Below are 21,852 nucleotides of genomic sequence, written 5' to 3'. Positions count from 1 at the left end.
CTTTTATATTTCAACTCCCACCTTCTCATCATCATCATCATCACCTCCACCATTGATATTATTACCACCCTAAGATATTTCATAATAGATTCAACCTTATCACTCCCAGTTACTCAGCATTTATCAGCATTATCAGAGTTCAGCCTTGTTTTATTATCATGATTATATTTTATCAACTTATAGTCACACCCTTGAAGCTTTTTTTTACATGATAATGATAAAATCATAATCAGGGTAATACAAAATTATCGAACAATTTTCAAATTCCAATTTTCATTATTATTATTACCATGGAACTAGTAAAGGTTATAAGAGAGGGAGAAAGAGAAAGAGAGAGAGAGAGAGAGAAAGGGAGAGAATGAAATTCAGGGAGAATTGAATTTTATTTCTTTTTCTTCTTTTCGAATTTTAAACTTTTCTCTTTTTTCAACTGGAAAAAAAGTTTCACCTGCAGGGTGTTGTTGGAACATTGAGCAAAATTGTGGATAATATTTCCTCCAAGAATTTATCCTCACTGAGAATAGATTTGAATTCTTATCCAACACTGAACATTTTCCATATCAAAATGAACCAGAATTTTTCTCTCATTCTTTCAGCTGATGAAGGGTAAAAGTGAAAATAGATCAAGGGAATGGGTGGATAACATTTTCTAAGAAGAAAGAGAGAAAAAATTCTTTCTCAAAGTTTTATCCTGAATTCTGATTCCATGAAGAGAAAAAAATTCTTCTCAAGAAAAATCTGATCCAAAAAGGAAAAAAATTGAAAACGTAAACAGAAAAAAAAACGAAAAGCATATTATCCAACAACAAGAATCAATATATTAGATAAATTTGTTATCCAAGAAAAAGAAAAAGATAAAAAAGTTCTCTACAATTTCTTTCCCTCACTTTTTCTGCTCTCTGAAGAGATTCTGAATTTCGATTCTCTACTAAACATGAAGATAGAAACATGGCCATAAATAAGAAAATTTTATTCTCTTTTGTTATTCCAACATTTTCGAAGTATTTTATATTATTCAGATTTCGATTGGAAGGAAATTCATATTTTATTCGAAAATTTCCTGTTCTCTATTTTCTTCCCACATGTTATCTAATTCAGGTAAGGGGAAAGTCGAGAAAGAGTAGGAAAAAAGTTCTAACAAATTCTGAATTCTGAAAAACTTATGACTCTCCTCTTGGTCTTTTCTTTTATTCTTTCGAACTTTTTTCTTTCTCTTGGACACTTATCTCCCCTTCGAAATTTTCTTCCAAGTTTATTATTATTGATTTTCTTTATTACTTTTCTTCTTCTTCTCGAATTTACATTAATTCTGAATATTTCTCACATTAACCTCATGATAATCATGACAACAAAATAACAGTAAAATTTGATAATCAGTTGAACTTTGCTGTAACCCTTAGGGTAAAAGATGAACATGATTATCAACATGATGATTGATAAAATTGGTTCATCTGTGAATCTTTTGTTTCTCATCATCTTATTATGATGCTGATGATGATGATGATGATGAGGGTGATGCTTGAAAGGTTTCATTTTATCAAGATGATAATCATTTGCATTTGATTTTTGCAAGGTTGCAATGATTGTGTTTTCTTCATATTTTTTCAAAGCATTAAAAGCATGAAGTGAGTGGATGATGAGAAGGAGGAAGATATTGATGATAATGAAAATGGGATGAGGATGAGAAGAGGAAAAGATAATAAAAAAAGTTTGAAGGAGCAACAAACGATCTGATTTAAATTGTAATCTTTGTCTTTTCCTAATATAAATGTAATTCTTACATTGATTTTCCATAATAATTTTGTTTTTCTTTTTCATAAAATAATAGAAATGAACTTTTTCCTCTTCCTTTTTTATCTTCATCATCAGCATCTAATGATGGTGGTGATAGAGTTTAAGATGAGGAGTGAAAAACTTGACTTTCTCGCTCTCTCAAACTTTCTCTGTCAGTTGACTTGGAACCATTCAATCGAAGATTGTTTTTCATTTTGGAACTTTTTTTTTCTTCTCTTTGGATTCATCTTCCAAATTGATTTCATCTATCATGAGAGAGAGAGAGAGAGTTTCTCTTACCCCCTCCCTCCACCAGAAGTCAATCTGAGCTTGATGAAGATGATGCAAAATTTGGGGAACATTTTTTTTCTCTGAAGAGGAAGAAAAAAAATTCACAGAATTTTCTTTCTCTTGAACTGATTCCTCTTCACATTGAACACCAAAATCACACACAATCGATTTTATCTTCATCATCATTTTGCAAATTTTTCTCCCACTTTCATCATTATGAGAATCCAATATGAAGACAATCGGGTAGATGAAAAATGCGCAAGTTCAACCAGTAATCAATTCAATTTCTGGACAATTCAGCAAATTTCCCACCATGGGAACAGATTCACTCTCTATATTATCAGTTATACATATGATGATATATTTATGATTAAAATACCAATCTCAATTTCGGAAACCTTTTCTGTGTCTTCATCTTCAGTTCACTTTTTATTTCACTAATTTTCTGGCTTCTTTTCACTCCTCTCCTCCTCTCCTCCTATTCCCACTCCCACTACCCACCCCACCATCATCTCCATCATCTTTAAACATCAATGAATTTTTCTAACTCGAGAAACCTTTTCAATAATAATAATTCAGCTTGGACTTTTTTTTAAACTAAACTTTTTTTTTCGAGTTCCCTTTATGCCTCAAAGTGCTTAATGTTATTAAATCAATGGGGATGATGATTAAATTCATTAGATTAATTTTGATTACATTTGATTGGAAATTACAATTTACTTTTATGACTGAAACAATTTTCCTCTTTTAATTATTATGCTTTTCGAGTTGATTACTCGAATTCTGTTCAATAATATTAAATGAATGATTCTCACAAAATGAGTAACATGCAAATTCATTGGATTTTGTTTTCTTTCACATTTTCGATAAAAAAGTTTCTATGGAAAATAAAAAGTTTTTTTTCTCTCTCTTTTTGTTTCGAATTCACGAATTTTTTTTTATCGATTTAATTTTGTTGATTACATTGATGTTCTTCTTCTTCTATTGTTGTTAAGTAACAATCAATTGTTGTAATTAAATTTAACTTTACACTTGCATTAGGGTTATACTATCATCGGAACTTGATGAGGTTCGTCGACTTTGACAATGACAATGATGATGATAATTTCTATTAGGTTTACTTCGGTATCGAGTTGATCGGCTTCGAGTTCTAAAATGAACTTTACCTCGAACTCTTGACCTTGCCGATATAGTTTTCGATCGTTTGTATGATCGAGCTTTATTTTGTTTTGATCTAGTTAAAAGTCGCTCATTAATTTCTGCCAATAGCATCGCAGTTAAATTTGATCTACTTTTGGTATCAACTGATTTGTGTCCCGATGGTTCAGCTAATTTTTCACTTTTAACATCCTTAATTGTTGCAGTTTCAGTTGTTGAGGTTGGTGTTGGTGTTATTGTTGTTGGTATTGTGGTTGTTGTTGTTGTTGGTGGTGGTGGTGGTGGTGGTGGTGATGGTGGAGATGCTGGCGTCGATGGTGGTGATTTCTGGTCAGTTACTGGATTGGTCGGAGATTTAGGCTTCAAGATTGATCGAACTGTTGTCCATTTAAACTTGTGGATTCTTAAATCAGAAATTGGCTCATCAATGTATTTAGGAATCAATGAATTCTTGCATTCATCAATACTGGTTGTCTCTGATTCACTTTTCATCTCGAATGGTTCATATGAGCTCTTTTTAATTGGTCGATTAACTTTATCCGATTCTATTGATTTCGGTTTCAAAAAATTTGTCAACTTACCCAATAAACTATTCAATGGATCAGGTAATTTAAAAGATGGCTCTTCTTTTGATTGATCATTGATTGAATCATGATTAGATTTAGATGAATCAGTTGTTGGTTGCAATGAATAAGATGTTGACAACATTTCAATTGGTTTGTCCTTGTCTTTAGTCATTGATTTGGTAGATTTGCTTAATTTAGGATTTTTTGATTCTTTGTGGTCCATTGTTTGATTAAGGAACAATTAAGAAAAAAAAACACAATTAAAATGTCATTTGATTATAAAACAAAGCTAATCAATCAATCAATAGATTGATAAGATAATTATTCAAACCAAATTAACTTAAATTGTGATTGAGGATATTAAATAAATCAAGGATAGTAATAAGATTAAGATAATTAAGATTTTTTTCTTAATTTTATTTTAAAGTGTCTTTGATTTGATTATTTGATCAGATTGATTTTCATGTTACAATTAGTTGACACTGGTAACAATTAAAACAGTGATGATGATGGTCAAGTTTTTAGAGGATGAGATTGTCTTAATCACAGAGATTGAAAGTTTTTTATTGTAATCAATTAGTTAATTAGTTTGCTGGAAGCATCCAAAGGTAATTTGTTTCGATAAACGCTTTGGTACAAAATCGAGGGTCCAAGTTTGGGACGAAATCTTCGTAACCTTTTTCAGCACCAGTTCGGAAAACGGATAAAACATTACGATTGAAAAGATGAATCTTTTGTCGGGTCACCGAGTCCATGAACTTAACGTACGAAGGCCTAACTGTGTCGGGTGCTAAAACGCCACAGTAAAAAATGATGGAAACACAAGTAGCATAAATAATTGGTATAATGTTAACGGGATCGGGTAGAAGGCCATTTGAAAAGCCAAAACAGTAAATGTTTTCAATACACTTCCAGGTCACATAGGTTGATATCGTTGAATTGGGTGAGAGAGACATCGTTAGACCGGCGAGTGACCCAGCAAGGGCTGCATGCCAATCAGCTGATCCACCGCAGGTTGAACGGAGGGTACAATTGACCAGTCTAAAGGTGGACACGAATAGTCCAAGGAAAGCCGCGAATCGGATATTTTTACCGTTAGAAGTGGCTCGAGAGAGGACAGTTTTTGGATCTTTAAAAAGTCGTGAAGGATTTTTAAAGGAGGAGATAAGCGTTAAAATGGACCAAGTTAGACCCGAAGATTTGACCAAACCGGAAGTGATGTAGGTAAAACACGATGAGTAACTTGTATGAGGGCAAGAGGGATGAGAGTAACGGGTCAGTATTGACCAAGGACTATGAATTAGGCCATTAGATGAACCGAAAGTATTATTATTATTGTTTGAACTTTTAACAGCCGCTGCTCTTGCAAGTCCACCTTTACCCTCTTCCCGTCCAATCAGTCCTTTAATGAGTAAACTAATTGGGTCATTGGACAGTCCACGAGATCGATAAAGGTACATCAGGATGGTCATCGAAGTAGTAAAAAGGATAATCTCACCTCTAGGAATGGGTTTGAACAGTTTCCGTTTAACGGCAACTCGATATAAACACTCAGAGGCAATATTGATAAGATAAAGTGCTAAAGCTGACCGACGATGAGGCCGCTCAATAAAAATGGCCGCATAAGCGGCTAAAAATGATGGGAGGAAAGCGACAACGGAATAATAAAATTTACCGGTACAACCTCGAAGTCCACAAAACAGGCTGAACATCAGGAAACCGTTGACACCCAAAAAGGTTGATGAGTTAAGTGCGTTGCCGATGGACTTGGTCGCCGCTTCAACGGTGTACCGACGGTTTAAAATGAACTGTAAAAAGTTCAAGGCCGAGTACATCTTAAGGCCTTCCTGGAAAGCGGAAGCGCCGATCTGCCATGAGGCCTCTGAACAATAAGGTGTCCATGTGTGGGCAGTTTCATAACAATTGTATCTGAATGACCATTCGGGTAGTAAAATTTTGTCCCACAATTTACTGAGAATCGACATGATTAACTTGATTTTCTTGAGGACAATTAAAATCTAACTGGATTAAACTTAATGACGATTAAACCTGTTGATTAACGGGGAAAAAATTTTCTCATTATCATTAACCATCTTAATTAACTGTTAATTGTTGGGGGAAAAATGATATTTATAAAAATGATTCTCTGTTAATTGTTTTCATGTTAATTGTCACGTTGTTTAATTGTTATGAACTTTTTTTCCTCCTAATAGTTTTAATAATAATTGTTACCATTGATATTAATTGTTTTGTCTGTGTTTAAATTGTTGAGAGTTAATTTATATAAGGAAACATTGTTTTCAATTGTTTCTTCATTAATAGTTGATTGTTTTCACAATGAAAAACTAAATTGTTTGACTACAAACAATTTAGTTCACAAAATTGTCAATTTCAATCATGTTAATATTGATTGTTAATTAGTTTGAAAATTGTAATAGAAAAATGAATTTAAAGTTATTAAAAGTAACAATCAAGTTTCGAGAACGTGATGTTAATTGTTATGATGAACAAGAAATTAGTACAACAATTAACAGGACTAATCAAATGCTTCAAATATTTATCAGGTTTGTTTGTGATAATCAATATTTAATCATGAAAATAATGATAATGATAATGATTAGTTGACTGGATGTTGAATTGATTTAGTGAAATTAATGATGTTACAGTTAGTTAATTGTCTGTTGTTGTATTCGCGCCCAAACAATTTAAAATTATGTTTTTCTTAATTGTTGTTTTGGTTCAAGTAACTTTTATTTTCCTTAATTGTTGTTAACTTGATTTGCTTGGCTGGAAATTGTTACCGATCAACAGGATAAAAATTAGATGAACCAATTTTAAATGATTACAATTTAAGTCGTTTTCCTCATCATAATCAACTGAATATAATTAGTCCAATCATCTAAATTGTCATTGATTTAAATTTCCATTCAAACTCATTTACATCATTTGGATACTTTTTTTCCTTCACTAATTAACAATCAAAAAACACCAAAGGTCAATTAATTAACACAAAGATCAACAATCTAATCATGGAAACAAAAACAATCAGATTAAAAAACATAACAACAATTAACAAATTGAATCAGTTTATTTACCAAGACAATCAATTGAAAACTTGACAGAAAATTGAAACTAAATTAGTTTTGATCAGCTAAAGACTAAATTGTCATTGGAAATGAATTTCAATAGACTGATTGTTGAATCTAACAATTAGTTTCTAAATTTAGACCAATTAAAATGAATTGTACTTACAATTTAACTCGAAACAATTAAAGATAAATAATCCATTGGAATTGATTTCTAATCTTTTAAAAAACAATCACAGGTAAAAGTAGATGACAATTAACAGAATGTAAGTTGATTGTTGACAATTAACGTTGATTTAGACAAAAGTTAACACAAAGTGAAGTTAAATTGTGTTGGAAAATAAACTAAATTAAAGGAAAAAGTAGCAAATTAAGAAAAAGATTTTTAAAAGGAAACAAATTCACCAACACTGAACAACTCCCACAAACAGGTTTCGTATCACAATCAACGACAATCAACTAATTAAAAACAAGTTACCAATTAATTAACTTGATTCATTGGAAAACCAATGAAAACAAAAAATATTAACAATTAAAACCTCCCGAAGTTAAAATCAATCACAATCAACTAAAGTCTATGTATTAATTAGTATAAAAAGTCAAATACTTTTCACTTTAAAGGTTAATCTTAATTCACAATTTACTCACAATTAACCTAAATTTTAATTTCGTCATTTTCGTCATCAGCTCCCTCATCATCTTACCTCCTCTCTTTTGCATCATCATCAAGAATATCATCTCTCACCCTCAATTGATTGACAATTGAACATATTAACTTAAATAATCAACAGCGTAACTTTTTGTTGTTAGTATGTAAAAATTTAGGTTGATGTTAATTGTTACAATAGTTGATATATAAATTGTTTCTGATTAAACGTAGTAACTTGGTAACAATCAATTTGATCAATGATTTGTTTGTTTATGATCAAATTTCATTAATCATTGTGTTGTCTATTTAATTATATTTCATCGTAGTACATTTAATTACTTGATCTATTTATAGTTTGAGGATCAAACCATAAACTGTAATAATTTAATTAAATTGTTAATAGTTCATTTAAATACTTTGTTATTGATATAATTAGAAAATATTTATATGCAAAGATATAAATAGATTCATATTTAGCTTTCTTTCAAAAAAAAAACTCGTAATGGTCAGTATATGGCCTCTTGTAAGGGTCATTTGAATTTTTCAATTCGATGACATTTTGAATGTCCAATTGGTCAGTTTTGTTTTTCTCTCCGTTTGTTGAATGTTTTTCAATGGCAACTTTTTTGTTAACGAGATTCTGTACATTGTGAGAAGTGCAATTGAGTTAATTGTTTCCTAGTTTTATTTTAAATTGTTTCTTAAAGACTGGCCGGAGGTGAGGTAACTGTGGCTATTGTTGGGTATGATTTAAGCTCCATGTATTGGTAAGGCACATGGAAAGTGTGTCCAGTATGTTCAACAATTAGGTGACCCCGTTTAGATGAAGCTCCGATGACCATAACAATTTCACCTTTTGATAACTGTGGTTCAGATCCAGTTGGAACTTCTGTAATATTAAATTAACCGAAAGTTAATTAGTAAATTTCTCATGGAAACAATTCGAATCATGGTGATTTTAATTTACCTGGATAGTCTAATTTCATAGTTCGTGTTTGTGGATAACCAAGTTTAGCGTTACCAGTGACAGTATATGAGCGACTCGGTGGTACAGGTGGAGGTCGTTGCTGTTAGTTAATGAGAAATGGAAAAAATTAATTAACTAATTGATTTTGAATAAAGAAGGAAAATTTTTTACCAAATCGAGACCAAAAAGTGAACATGTATGGGCAATTATTTTGGCATCACAAGGTTCGGGTGGTGGTGTACCCGTTATCGGTTGTGGTCGAGGTCTATTCAGACCACTTAGACTAGTTGATAGTAAACCGGAAGGTTGAACACCAACGGTTGACAGGCCATGATGATGGTTCATTGATGTTGAATGAGTAGAACCCGATTTACCAAGGAATCGTTTACTAATCCCTCCATTGGTCATATTGTTGACCATTAAATTGTTGGTATTATTTGTGAGTATTGGCCATCGTTTCCGCTGATTCCAACCTCTCCAGGCTGCTTGTATTATGACAGCGGCATAAGCACGTTTAGCGTTTCTAAGCAATTCCAATTGTTGTCGAGCTCCTTCACTTAAAAAGATGTGACGTTTCCCGATGGCCCACGAATTAGATGCTGGTGTTAATGAGCCGAATTGTTCCAATGCGGAAGTGAAACTATCTAAGAGAATCTGAGACAAAAAGAAAACAACAAATTAACATTAAAATTGTCACAAAAAAATGGTCGACCTTATCAACTAACCTTACAATCATCAGCACTACTTTTATCGTCTACTTTTTTCAATCTTCGCAAAGGTCCAATACAACGATATCTCATTGTGAACGCTCTGAATCTCATTCGATGGGGTAAACCACAGGCCATTAGATTGAGTGTTTCTAGGACTTGGAGATCGCAATTGTCTCATAACAACCGCACGATCGAAGTGACTTTTCTGTTCCTCATTGTTACTCTGTTTGGATCGCAAAAATAAATTAGTAATTAGTAATCAAGTTGGCAATTAGATAGCTTGTTTTGCTTTGGAAACTTTGATTCACCTTAATACATCTAATGAAATGCGGTTTAGCATGAACAATAGTACGAAGTAAGTTATCAAGGCGAGTGTGAAAATCTTGGGTCAAGGTCGTTGTGATATCGTTTCCATGTTGTAAGTTGTTGTGATTTGTTGGTGAGATTCTGAATCGAAGGCCACAAGGAGCAAGATCCCGAGAAAATAAAGTCTTCAATTCGATACCAAAAAGATGCGAAGCAAAGCCAAATGTACATGATGATTTATGGAAAACGGCAACAATATCATCAGGAACCGTATCTCGATTAGCCTCGATAAAGTCACTTGTATCATAGATCACATTTCCAGTGAAATGTCGAACACCAAAGTAGCGACTTAATAATTCATTATTATTGTTATTATCGTTGTTGTTATTGTTATGAGTGCAATTATTATTATAGTTATTGTTTTTCGATAAATTATCTGAATAATTTTTCTTTCCAATTTTATCAATTCTATTTTCGTGGTGATGATGATGACGATGATGATTACGATGACTTTTTGATTTATGTTTATTATTGTTATTATTTCCTTGGCTCTCATAGTCTCGGTCAACATCAAAATACCTTGGACACCCGTGATGTTGAGCTTTAATATTGGCAACATAAGATTCGGGTGTTCCTTTGAGGAAAGTTTCAACATCCAGCATCTCCAAAAGTCCGGTTCTCTATAAGCAAAAGAAGAAAAAGAGAAAAAAAAGATGAAAATGATGATGAAATGTAGAAGCAAAGATGAAAATTAAGACAAAACCAATTATAGTCAATTGTGACATGATTCCATACTCGTTTTGAATATAATTGTATTGTAATAATGTTGCATCGTCTCGGCACATAGATTGATACATAGATGCTCCAAATGACTGGGCTGTTAATAGAATAGAGAGAAATAGAGGGAAAACAATTAATTGCTCGAACTGTGAATTTTAATTGTAGTTTAAACTAACGTGAGAATCTTCAAAGCCAAACATGTCTAAGATTCCAATGAATCCATCGGTTGCATGGCGAACAGCAGAGTTTAGGACATTTAATGATTTATGTGACTTAGCCCCAGACGAACCAACTGTCGATGCATGATGAGAACCCGTTTCGATCTGATTGTGAATAGATTCATTGGAATCTGAACTCATGGTACCACAAGTTGATCCAATTCTCTTTAAACTATTGGCACGTCTCACAATTGTGGCCACAGTGCGACAATAAAGCGCCTTTGCAAGTCCATCTCGAGTATTTGAAGCCTGTAAACAAGAGAGAAAAATAATCAATGAAAATTAATTTACATCATTTAAATCATCAATCAATCATATTAGAGAAAACTTATTACAATTGTACTTACTGTTTGACTATCACAAACTGATTTAACTAATTGTCCTCTCACACTTTGGGTACGAGTAGTTAGACCTCGATATAAGGATACAGATGAAATGCCCAAAAGTGAGGCAACGGCTTTTATTTCATTAGAACTGGCCTTTGAATCTAGAAAGCCGATATTTGAACTATCTAATAGGACGGGATTGTGCCGTTGACCATCATTGAATTTAATATTACCCAACAATAAGATGGCTGATAAAACTCGAACTACGTCCATAAACGGTATACCCAGCACAGAGAGCGAAGCCTAAGTAATAGACAATTTGGTTAATTAATGACAATTAAAATCGATTAACTAAATTATATTACCTTCCAAGCTTCAAATCGAGCAGCATCTTCGGTTTCATTTTGACTTGTATCACCTCGATTTAAATATCGTAAATTATTTACATTATAACCTTCGAGATTAAGTTTTGCTGAGGAACAACAATTAAGAAAAGGAAAAAGTAATCATTAATTATCAAAGTTAATTATAAGTAAACAATTGAAGGAATAATTTTAATCACTTACCTCGTTCATCTTTAGTTAAACCAGCGAGCATTTGATAAAAGATATGATAATTTTTCTCATTAGGATATTGTTTAAGAACTCGAGTCTACGAAGAAGAGAAAGTTTAATCAAGATAAGAATTTAATTAATCTTAGATTAGTTAACATGATTTAATGTAAATATGAGATTTAGAAGAAAGTAATTTACCTGATCGAGGTAATAACAATGGATTTTGGTTCGATACAAGGCTCCATCGGTAATTTGCACTTCGATAAATTGACCCTGGAAATCAACAATTAAGATAAATATATAAGTATTTAATTCATTAATTAAATCATATCATCATCAAATCATAGAAAATATCAACAAGTTATATTTAATTGTAAATAGTTAATTATGAGAAGAGAAAAGTGTTTAGTTAATTAGCTTTTCGTAGTTGAAACAATTAACATGATCAACAAAACAAAGTTTTTCAATGATGATCACTCAATTTTTCAGCAATTAAACGCAAAGTAAATTGCCAACAATCAAGAGTGAGAGGAGAAAATAAAAACAATCAATTATAATTGTAATTAACAATTGTTATTCCAATTAATGTTGTTGGTAATTTGAAGAGGGAAAAAATTACTTGTAATCTAAAACTTTATCGGTCAAAGATCAGCAACATATTAGATTGAAAGTCTATCAGGTTATAACCTTGACCTGGGAATAGGACGTTCAATTGATGTAGGGTAAAAGATGAGGATGGAGATGTTTACATCATGAGATGATTATATTTGGTATCGAATTCAGGTAAAGTCAATAAGCATTCAGGGTACATGATAAAATGAATGGAATGCTCAATATACATATGATGAAATTGAGAGAGGAAATAGAAAGAGGATAAAAAAGTGATGCGGCTCATTAGATAATAATTATCATCACTTAATGTGATGAGAGAGAAACGTTGAAATATTTTTCTCTTTCTTTCTCATGACGATAATCATTGATTATAATCAATTACCTTTGATAATCATGATAAGAAAATAATAATTAATCAGGTCGATTAATTATTTGATTATTTTTGATATACTTTATGTGTATTATAAAAAAAAAGGTATTTAAGGATCAAGATGATGATGAGATCAACTTTGATCAAGATCATCTAATAAGGATTAACAATCAATTATTATTGATTTAAATTGTTTCACTGATTAAGAAATAGACTTAAATTGGTTTGTGGAAAACAACCTGTCTAATTAATCCGTTGATTGAAATGATGTTATTTATTATTATACTTGACGGATGATTAAGATGATGAGAAAAGTTTAATTATCATCGATAGTTAATCAAATTAAGTCTAACCAAGAGGAGAAGAAAAAAATTCAAGGTAAATTTAAGATTAACTGATAATCTCATCTTAATTTATATTTTCTTTTTACATATATGATGATATTTAGTCAATTGATGAGCTTCTGATGATGTTGTTATTTCTGATGTGATGATGTTAAAAACAAAATTAAATTTCCTCAGGCTATGGTCTGATTTACTTGGTAAGTTCAATGTATCAAGGTAGCACAATATAAGAACGACTCAGGATGATAAGGATGATAGAAAGAGCGAGAGAGAGAGAGAGAGAGACTAAGAACGGGAAGATAAACCCTGTTAACATGATATCAACACTAATTTAGTTCGGCCCATAGTTTAATCAAAATCGTTTAAATTAAATTAAATTCATCTACTGCCTCCTAAATTGAAGGTGCTGATGAATGTAATGATTAGTTGATAGCTTCATATATAAATTATCATCAACACTACAATCAAATGATAATCAAAAAGCAAATCATCAATAATTAATGATTATCGCGAAACCATTGATTGATTGTAATCTATTAGAAACAAAAGATTGTTATTATATTAACGATTGATTGAGTTGATTGGTTATTATTATCATTAAAGATTAATCAAGTTCAGCGACCACTGTGAGGGATTAAAAATCAATGGCATCTAAAGAAACACAAGTTTCAATTATGACGAAGATAAAAAGAAGATGATTTAAGCCCAGAGGCGATTAACTTATTCATCCTTTTCATCTTTTTTATCATCATCATTAGCATCATCTTCTTGACGTTTTGAGTAACATTTTGTGTTGTTAATTTCCCGAAAAGCGGCAAAAGATGAAGTTTCATATGTGTTGTTTATCCTTCAGTTCATTTGATAATCAATTGATGATCATCATGATTTTGATAGAAACAGTTTAAGATCTTCCAACAAGTACAAAGATAATATATTCAATTAATTTAATTGAATCATGTTGTTATTTGATGATGATGACAGGTAGTGTAAAAAGGATGAGCAGGTAAGATATCAAAATTGTTTCAATTTCATACTCAGTTATCCATGAAACTTTTATATATATAAATTTATCATTAGGATGAGACAAACTATCAGGAAAAAAAACATGAAATTGTAGAGATTAAAATCAGATAGAAAATCATATAAATATATATTGAATTAATATCAAATTATTGATAAAATTACCGTCTAAATGTGATTAGTTAAACGTTTGTTGTGAATGATGAAGATGAAGATGACCTAGCAGGATATGTTTAGTTAGAGAGTCAAAGAAGTCAGGATTAATGTGAGAAAGAGAGAGGATGATGATGAGGAGTTTAGATGATAGGCTTGATGAAGGTTAGTAATTTCAATAACTGGCGAGAGATGATGGATGATCAGTATCAGGGGTGAGGAGAGAGAGGGAGAGGATACCTGCTGCTGAGACCTGAGGCTTAAAGGGTCTCTCTCTCTCTCTCTCTCTCTCTCTCTCTCTCTCTTCCAATGGCTGTGGCGGTGCTACTGGACTGTTAAGTTGTGATGACCATTTGAGTTGGAAACGCAATTTTTACAAACTCCTTGTACCAGAGGAAGAGAGTGAGTGAGAAAGAATAACAGAAGCAACGATAATATTAAAGGCAATAACAAGAGGTAAAAAAACTAAAGACCTTCGGATAAGAAAGGAAAGTGAGAGAAAGCTGAGAAGGAGGATGATATTGGTGATGATGAAGATAAAAATGATAAAGGTATACACCAGAAAATGAGAGAGAAAGTAAGCAGAAGAAAAGAAAAATAGTCAAGTAAATAAGTAAAATGAATATAATCTATTAGAAGAGAAAGTGAGTAAGAGAATGGAAAAGCTTAGAATTCGTTGTTGCTTTTTTTTCTCATTTTCTATCAAAATTACTGGTTTTACAGCATCAAATGTAAAGGTAAAGGTAAAACATCAACAACAACAAATAACACATCCACCAGGACTAAGGTGGTTTTACACAAATAACAACAAAAAACACAGAAAAACACACAAACTGTACCTTGTAACATACAAACAACAAACCGGCATCAAGAATCTGTATGGTTTTATTTTCTGGGATTGAGATGATATGTAAAGGTACTTGTTATGAGAGAGAGAGAACTGAAAACAGAGGAAGATGAAGATAAAGGAAAGTGAAGAAAAGGAGCCCTGAAAAAATTGACAGAGAAATTGGGGATCAGGCGAGTCAAGGTAGGCAAGAGAGAGAGAGAGAGAGGGAGAGAGAGAGAAAAGATGATGATGACAGAAGAAGAAAGAAAGATGGGGAAAGAGAAAATTTTATGATGCCTTAGGGGTAAGACTTTCTTTTCTTCTTCTTTTTCATGTGTATTCACGCTGGACTTTGGTAGCTTTTACCTTCGTAGAAAGAAGAGAGAGAGAGACTCATGTTTACAAGATATAAAAAGAGAATTTGAAAAGATGGAGATGAGGATGATAATGATGAAGAAGAAGAAGCTTTCTCTTGTGACTTAACCTGCAACAAAAACAAGAAAAGCGAGACTGCATTAGTATTGGATAGTCATTGATTGGTTTCTTTTACAGGATAACCGGTTGAAGGATGAGAAACAAAATTTTCGACAATCAATCCAATAGTAACATGAACAATTTTCTGGATGGTAACTATTATCACTAATATAAGCTATTAAGTATTATTGATTGTTCTCATAATTTTGATTGATTTAATCAAGTATAAACACAGCTGATTATCAACATGTAATAATAATATTGTTTATTAAGATGATAAAATTTTCATCATCCCAACAGAAACTGAAAATTAATGATGAATTGCAATTGCATTTTCAGATTATCATCAGATTATCACCGAGAAGATAAGTGTCAACAATTAAAATAGACCTAAAAGATTCCCGTGAGAGAGAAAGAGAGAGATGAGAGAAATGCTCTGTAACATGAGATTCTATGTGAAAACAATTGGAATGGAAGAAAAAAAATAAGAACAAGTTATCAATAGAAAAATAATAACAAGTGTAATAAAAATAGAGGCAAACTAATGCAAACCAATAAACAGAATTACAATCAACATAATAAACAAACATAAACACTCACAGAACGAAATATAAACAAGATTATCTATCTTATGTACTATTTGATTTAAATAACGTGTTAGTTTGCAAGGTTTCAATTGATAACATAGATCAGAAAATTGATGAGGAAAAGAAAAAGGTAAAAAGAAAAATAAAGATGATTATGATGGTGAAAGAAAAGAATTAAGAGGCTGAGAGAATTAAGAACATTAATTACTATGGGATACCCCATACTGAGTCTAATTGAGGAGAGATGATGAAGAAGATGGAGAGAGAGGTAAGAAAAGATTCTCAATCAATCGTCTTGATAAATAAGCAAAGAGAGATGGAAGATAAAAAGAGATGGTAATCGTTTAACGCTAAAAGTTTTTTACCTTCGGAAGGTGAAGATGAGATGAAGAAGATGAAGATGAAGATGAAGATGGCGAAGTGAATGAAGAAAACATTGTCAAAATAATTTGAACAAGTTTCCCTAAAGCAAGTTTACCTGTTGTTGGTTTTGTTACCTGGTCTGTTCAAACGTTTTCCAATGTTATCAAAACACCAAATTGAATCATAGCTTTGGTTGTAAGGGATTGATAACTGAACTTATTTTCAGGTTTTTTTTTATATTCATCAACATCTTTATAATTATTAACATTTTTATACCTTTTTTACCTGGTTGATGGGACAAGGTAAAATCTCACCGGGACATCAATAATGTCACATAAATCACTTGGTTAAGTAAAAAGATACACTAAAATACATACGCCGGGAGAGAGTATGAGGATGAGAGAGAGAGATAGAGTGAGAGAGATGTCTCTTAATATAAAAGACCACACACACAATATGATAAAAATAAATTACTGAATAAACGGTGATGATAAATGCTATACAATCAAAAGGGTTTCGGTGTGCACGTACATGTGGATGAAAAATGTGATACTTTTGCACGTACATAATGAAAATCTAAAAGATTCATTTCAAGAAGGTGAGGTTTGTGTATTGATGAACTGTGTTGATAATTTGTCTTTTTCTTATTTTCACTATTCTTTTTTTGATGAAAAGTGTTTGTTTGATATTAATCAAAACAAATGTTGACGTGATGATGATGTTGATGATGATAATGATATATTAATGAGAGAAATGATTAATTAATGGTTCTACTTACAACTCGACTAGATTCTGAATTTGTTGAAGTCTTAGCTGATCCTAGAGATTTAAGGACAGTAAAAGCCGCTGATAAATGTTTAAATGAGTCCGTTTCCGGTCCTCCTCCCGCAGCATCAAACAGATGACGTAATAAAAGCATGCAGCAATATGTTTTACCACTCCCACTTTCACCACTGTAATTATATTGTTGATATGTAAACACAGAAAAAAAAACAATAATAATAAAAACAAAGGATTAGTTTAAATTGTTAATTAACGTAAGTGTCTAGTTAGTGTGTAGACTTGATTAAATTAGTAAGCGACAAAGTGTAAAAAGTCATTGACTGGACAGAGAAAGACGAGATTAATTTTAATGAGATTTTTTGATGTTTTGCAAATGTTAATTTAAATATTCAAACGTTACCTGAGTATAATGGCCTGAGGGTAACCTGTCTCACTTTGTTGTCTAACTGCATCTTGAGCGATTCGTAATAATTGTGGATGTTTACCTGCATCGTGATGAACACTTGCTAAAGTAACTGGATTACCTTTACGTTCATATCCATTCATAGCTAATACCAGTAATCCAATATTGGTCTGTTGAAAGGTAATTAAAATAGAGTACAATTAGTCAAAGATATCATTGGTGAGGATGTAATACATTATGTGTTATATTGGACAATTGTCGTTAATTACAGAGAGATTTTTAAAGAGATTGGCTTTCGTTAAATATTATCAATCGGATAAGAAAATTAGACAATTAGTATTGATAATCAAAACATCAAATCGTTAATAATATGCTAAGTTAATAATGATAATAATTTAATAATATATTGATTGTAGTAATATATCATCTTATTGAATATCGTGAATCTCTCAGGGTGAAAACAGGGAATTCTCAATAAACATTAGCCATCAATAGCCATCTATTTGTATTTAAATGTCAATCATTTTTTTCTCTCTGCTTGTAAGTACAAGGAGGAGAAAAAGATGATGGAGAGAAGAGAAAAAATGATAGAATCAACAATAAAGAAAGAGAGAGAAAATCAAATCATTCAATGATGTTCAATCGTTTGTTATCGTTCATTTTCATTCACCTTAACAGGATATTAACTTAATATTGTGAACGAAAATCAATGAAATGATTGAATTGAAAGTTTACTGATTAACTTAATTAACTTACTAAATATTCATTGATTAAAAATCTTGCATCTAAAGCTCGAACAATTGAATCCTCTGTAAGTGGACCTTGAAGATGGATAAGATCATAAACATCACTTGAACTTGATTCGGTTGGTTTTTCATCTCCATTAGATGGATTGTTGAATCTTCCAATTTCTGTGGTGAGAAAGAAAAATAAATCATAGTTAGATAATTAGTAAAGAAAAACAAATTCATTTTCAAATCAATTTACCTTTAACTTTACGTCCTTTCATTTTTTTCTCGGTTTCCCAATATTTTTGAAGCTCAGTGAAATATTTATCAATGATGAAAACTTTTGAAAGTCCTGGTGCAGTCGCCATGTTGAATTTTGAGTGATTTAAAGCAAATCAGAATATACAATAGTAATAACAGTGGAAAAGAGTAAAGATAATTGACTGAATCGATGTAAACAAAGAGTAACGAAAGGCCAAGTGAGGTTGAGATGATATTTGAGAGATGAGTTTAAAGTTGATAATAATAACCTTTACGTTCATATCCATTCATAGCTAATACCAGTAATCCAATATTGGTCTGTTGAAAGGTAATTAAAATAGAGTACAATTAGTCAAAGATATCATTGGTGAGGATGTAATACATTATGTGTTATATTGGACAATTGTCGTTAATTACAGAGAGATTTTTAAAGAGATTGGCTTTCGTTAAATATTATCAATCGGATAAGAAAATTAGACAATTAGTATTGATAATCAAAACATCAAATCGTTAATAATATGCTAAGTTAATAATGATAATAATTTAATAATATGTTGATTGTAGTAATATATCATCTTATTGAATATCGTGAATCTCTCAGGGTGAAAACCGGGAATTCTCAATAAACATTAGCCATCAATAGCCATCTATTTGTATTTAAATGTCAATCATTTTTTTCTCTCTGCTTGTAAGTACAAGGAGGAGAAAAAGATGATGGAGAAGAGAGAGAAAAAAATGATAGAATCAACAATATGAAAGAGAGAGAGAGAGAAAATCAAATCATTCAATGATGTTCAATCGTTTGTTATCGTTCATTTTCATTCACCTTAACAGGATATTAACTTAATATTGTGAACGAAAATCAATGAAATGATTGAATTGAAAGTTTACTGATTAACTTAATTAACTTACTAAATATTCATTGATTAAAAATCTTGCATCTAAAGCTCGAACAATTGAATCCTCTGTAAGTGGACCTTGAAGATGGATAAGATCATAAACATCACTTGAACTTGATTCGGTTGGTTTTTCATCTCCATTAGATGGATTGTTGAATCTTCCAATTTCTGTGGTGAGAAAGAAAAATAAATCATAGTTAGATAATTAGTAAAGAAAAACAAATTCATTTTCAAATCAATTTACCTTTAACTTTACGTCCTTTCATTTTTTTCTCGGTTTCCCAATATTTTTGAAGCTCAGTGAAATATTTATCAATGATGAAAACTTTTGAAAGTCCTGGTGCAGTCGCCATGTTGAATTTTGAGTGATTTAAAGCAAATCAGAATATACAATAGTAATAACAGTGGAAAAGAGTAAAGATAATTGACTGAATCGATGTAAACAAAGAGTAACGAAAGGCCAAGTGAGGGTTGAGATGATATTTGAGAGATGAGTTTAAAGTTGAAGTAATAATAATAAATAATGATGATAATAGAATCACAATATAAGAAAACTGCTTAGAACAAAAAAAAGAGAGAGAGAATTTGTTTTTATCCAAGGAGAAGGAAAATATAAGGATATTAATAGGGAAGGTGAAAGAGTTAATTCACTTGATACTGGTAAGATAATCCTCGATCAAGGTCTGATGAGAATGCTGACTTTTTATTACCATCAAAGTTTTTATCAAAAATCATCATCATTGATTTGATGGTGATTCAATCTTAATGTGATATGACGATGAGATAAACATTGTAGTTGATTACACATAACACAAATGATAATCACAAGATTACCAATTAACACAGGGAAAAAAGTTTAAGAGGAGACACTGAAATGATGAGAAAGGTAAGTCCAGACACTAAATAGAAACACCAGATCTCAGGTAAGTTCCAATGTTTGTGTTTACCAATGAAAAATAATTAACACCAAATAATCAGAGAGGGAGAGATTTTCTTTCGATAAACTTGGTGGAAATTGTTACAATGTTAAAGAAGAAGAAGAAAAGAAAAAGATTAACAGAACATCAGATGATGATTGATATTCTATGTTGAAACATGAGTGATGGAAGGTGATGGTAATGATGATGATGATGATGAAGAAGGAGATGGAAAAAACAACAAGTTAACAGGTAAGTTGGAAAACATATGGCCAAAAGAAGGAGAACAATATTTGTCTAGAGATAAATAGATAAAAGAAAAGAAAATTTTACCGGTGAAAAAGAATAGAAAACAAATTAGCCGGTATATTAACTGGAATACCTTTTTCTGTTCGGGTTCACATGAAAACGATACAAATATGACAATTGTAAGAGAGAAGTTGATTTAGTAGATTAATCAGTGGTAATCACAGTTCGATTCCTAGTTAATTCAACCAAGTTTACCAAACATCTAAAGAACAAATTTTTCTTCTCTTCTTTTTCTTCTCTCTTTCTCTCTCTCTCTCTCTCCTCTCTCACCAAAAACGAGGATCACAGTAAGAGTGGCAACCTACTTGTTGGATTCCTGATTGACCAGTTTACCAAAGAATTGTGTTTATGTTTCTGGTAACTAAATCACACACTTGAGAAATATTAATTAACAGGTGAGTTAATTGTTCCAATTGACAAATTAAATTAGTAATTAGAGAGATACGATTCTGGAAACCAAAAAAAAAGTCAATTATTTCCAGTGAGAATTAACAATTAACTTTTTCCATTTACAAGTTGGACAAGAAAACAAAAATGGTCGTCACATTATTCACAGGTGACTTATTTATTTATTTTATTCATTAAGTTTTTGTATTTAAGTGAAACGTTTCTCCATCTGGTGAGTTAATATTAAACTAATTCATTCGAAAAGCGGTTTTTTTGAAAAGGTAAACAAAATTTTCTCTTTCAACTTAACATCACAACATGGAATCAATTTGTCTTCTCATTAATTATTATTAATTGTTCTCAATTATTTACTACTTTTCTTTATTTTATTTTATTCATTTTTGCACATTAAGTTGTTGTCTTTATGTAGGAATCGAAAAAAATTCTATCAATAAGCTAATGATCTAAAACGGAGACAATTTTTTGGATCGATTTTCAAAGCAACAATATTTTTCTTTCAATTTAATTGTGAAAATTTCTCATCAATTTCTAATCAATTAGATTGTTAATGTTGAAAGGTAACTATTAATTTCTCTTAATTTTAGTGATAAAGTTGAAAGTTAACATAACAGTGAAAGAGACAAAGATTATCTTACCGTTACATGTTACCCATCAATGATTTTTCAGTTATTGTCACCAACGGAACAATTTAATTTTCCTATCATTTCCTCTTTAATTTTTGCTGTTTTTCTCTCAACAATTAACAATCAAACAAAAAAGGTTGATTGTAAACAGTGAAACTATTCACCGGATGTCCATATGACCTAGAGTTTCCAACGAGATAGAAAAAGAGAAAATGAAAATTCTATTGTTGTTGTTTTTTCTATTCTCTTTTTTATTTTCTCTTCTTCTCCAATACTAATCTATTATTAATCTATGTTATTATTGTTTCTCATTCCAGCACAATCAACTGATGGTGATGTTTATTAATAAGCTTAACATTAGATAAACATCAATATTTGTGATAAG

At 31.3% G+C, this 21,852-nt stretch overlaps 1 protein-coding gene, 1 long non-coding RNA gene and 1 pseudogene across 2 annotated transcripts; all 3 read right to left on the bottom strand.

Annotated features, from left to right (window-relative positions):
* Window positions 1-4,175: 4,175 nt before the first annotated feature.
* Window positions 4,176-7,369, bottom strand: LOC128394461 (transmembrane protein 135-like). Its single transcript, XM_053354789.1, has 2 exons — window positions 7,041-7,369; window positions 4,176-5,837 (listed from the first exon to the last, which is right to left on the bottom strand). The coding sequence occupies exon 2, from the start codon at window positions 5,771-5,773 to the stop codon at window positions 4,373-4,375; it is 1,401 nt and encodes a 466-aa protein (XP_053210764.1). The 5' UTR covers window positions 5,774-5,837; window positions 7,041-7,369; the 3' UTR covers window positions 4,176-4,372.
* A 445-nt stretch (window positions 7,370-7,814) lies between these two features.
* On the bottom strand, window positions 7,815-20,993 carry LOC128394462 (unconventional myosin-Vb-like; annotated as a pseudogene).
* On the bottom strand, window positions 13,247-14,143 carry LOC128394463 (uncharacterized). The gene is made up of 2 exons (XR_008326369.1): window positions 13,896-14,143; window positions 13,247-13,798 (listed from the first exon to the last, which is right to left on the bottom strand). It is a non-coding gene; the product is annotated as an uncharacterized LOC128394463 (long non-coding RNA).
* Window positions 20,994-21,852: the final 859 nt, after the last annotated feature.

Source organism: Panonychus citri, unplaced genomic scaffold, assembly GCF_014898815.1.
Source record: "Panonychus citri isolate SS breed McGregor unplaced genomic scaffold, ASM1489881v1 Contig00139, whole genome shotgun sequence".
Classification (NCBI taxonomy): domain Eukaryota; kingdom Metazoa; phylum Arthropoda; class Arachnida; order Trombidiformes; family Tetranychidae; genus Panonychus; species Panonychus citri.
Note: the sequence above shows the minus strand (reverse complement) of the source record. Positions and strands in the feature narration are given on the sequence as shown.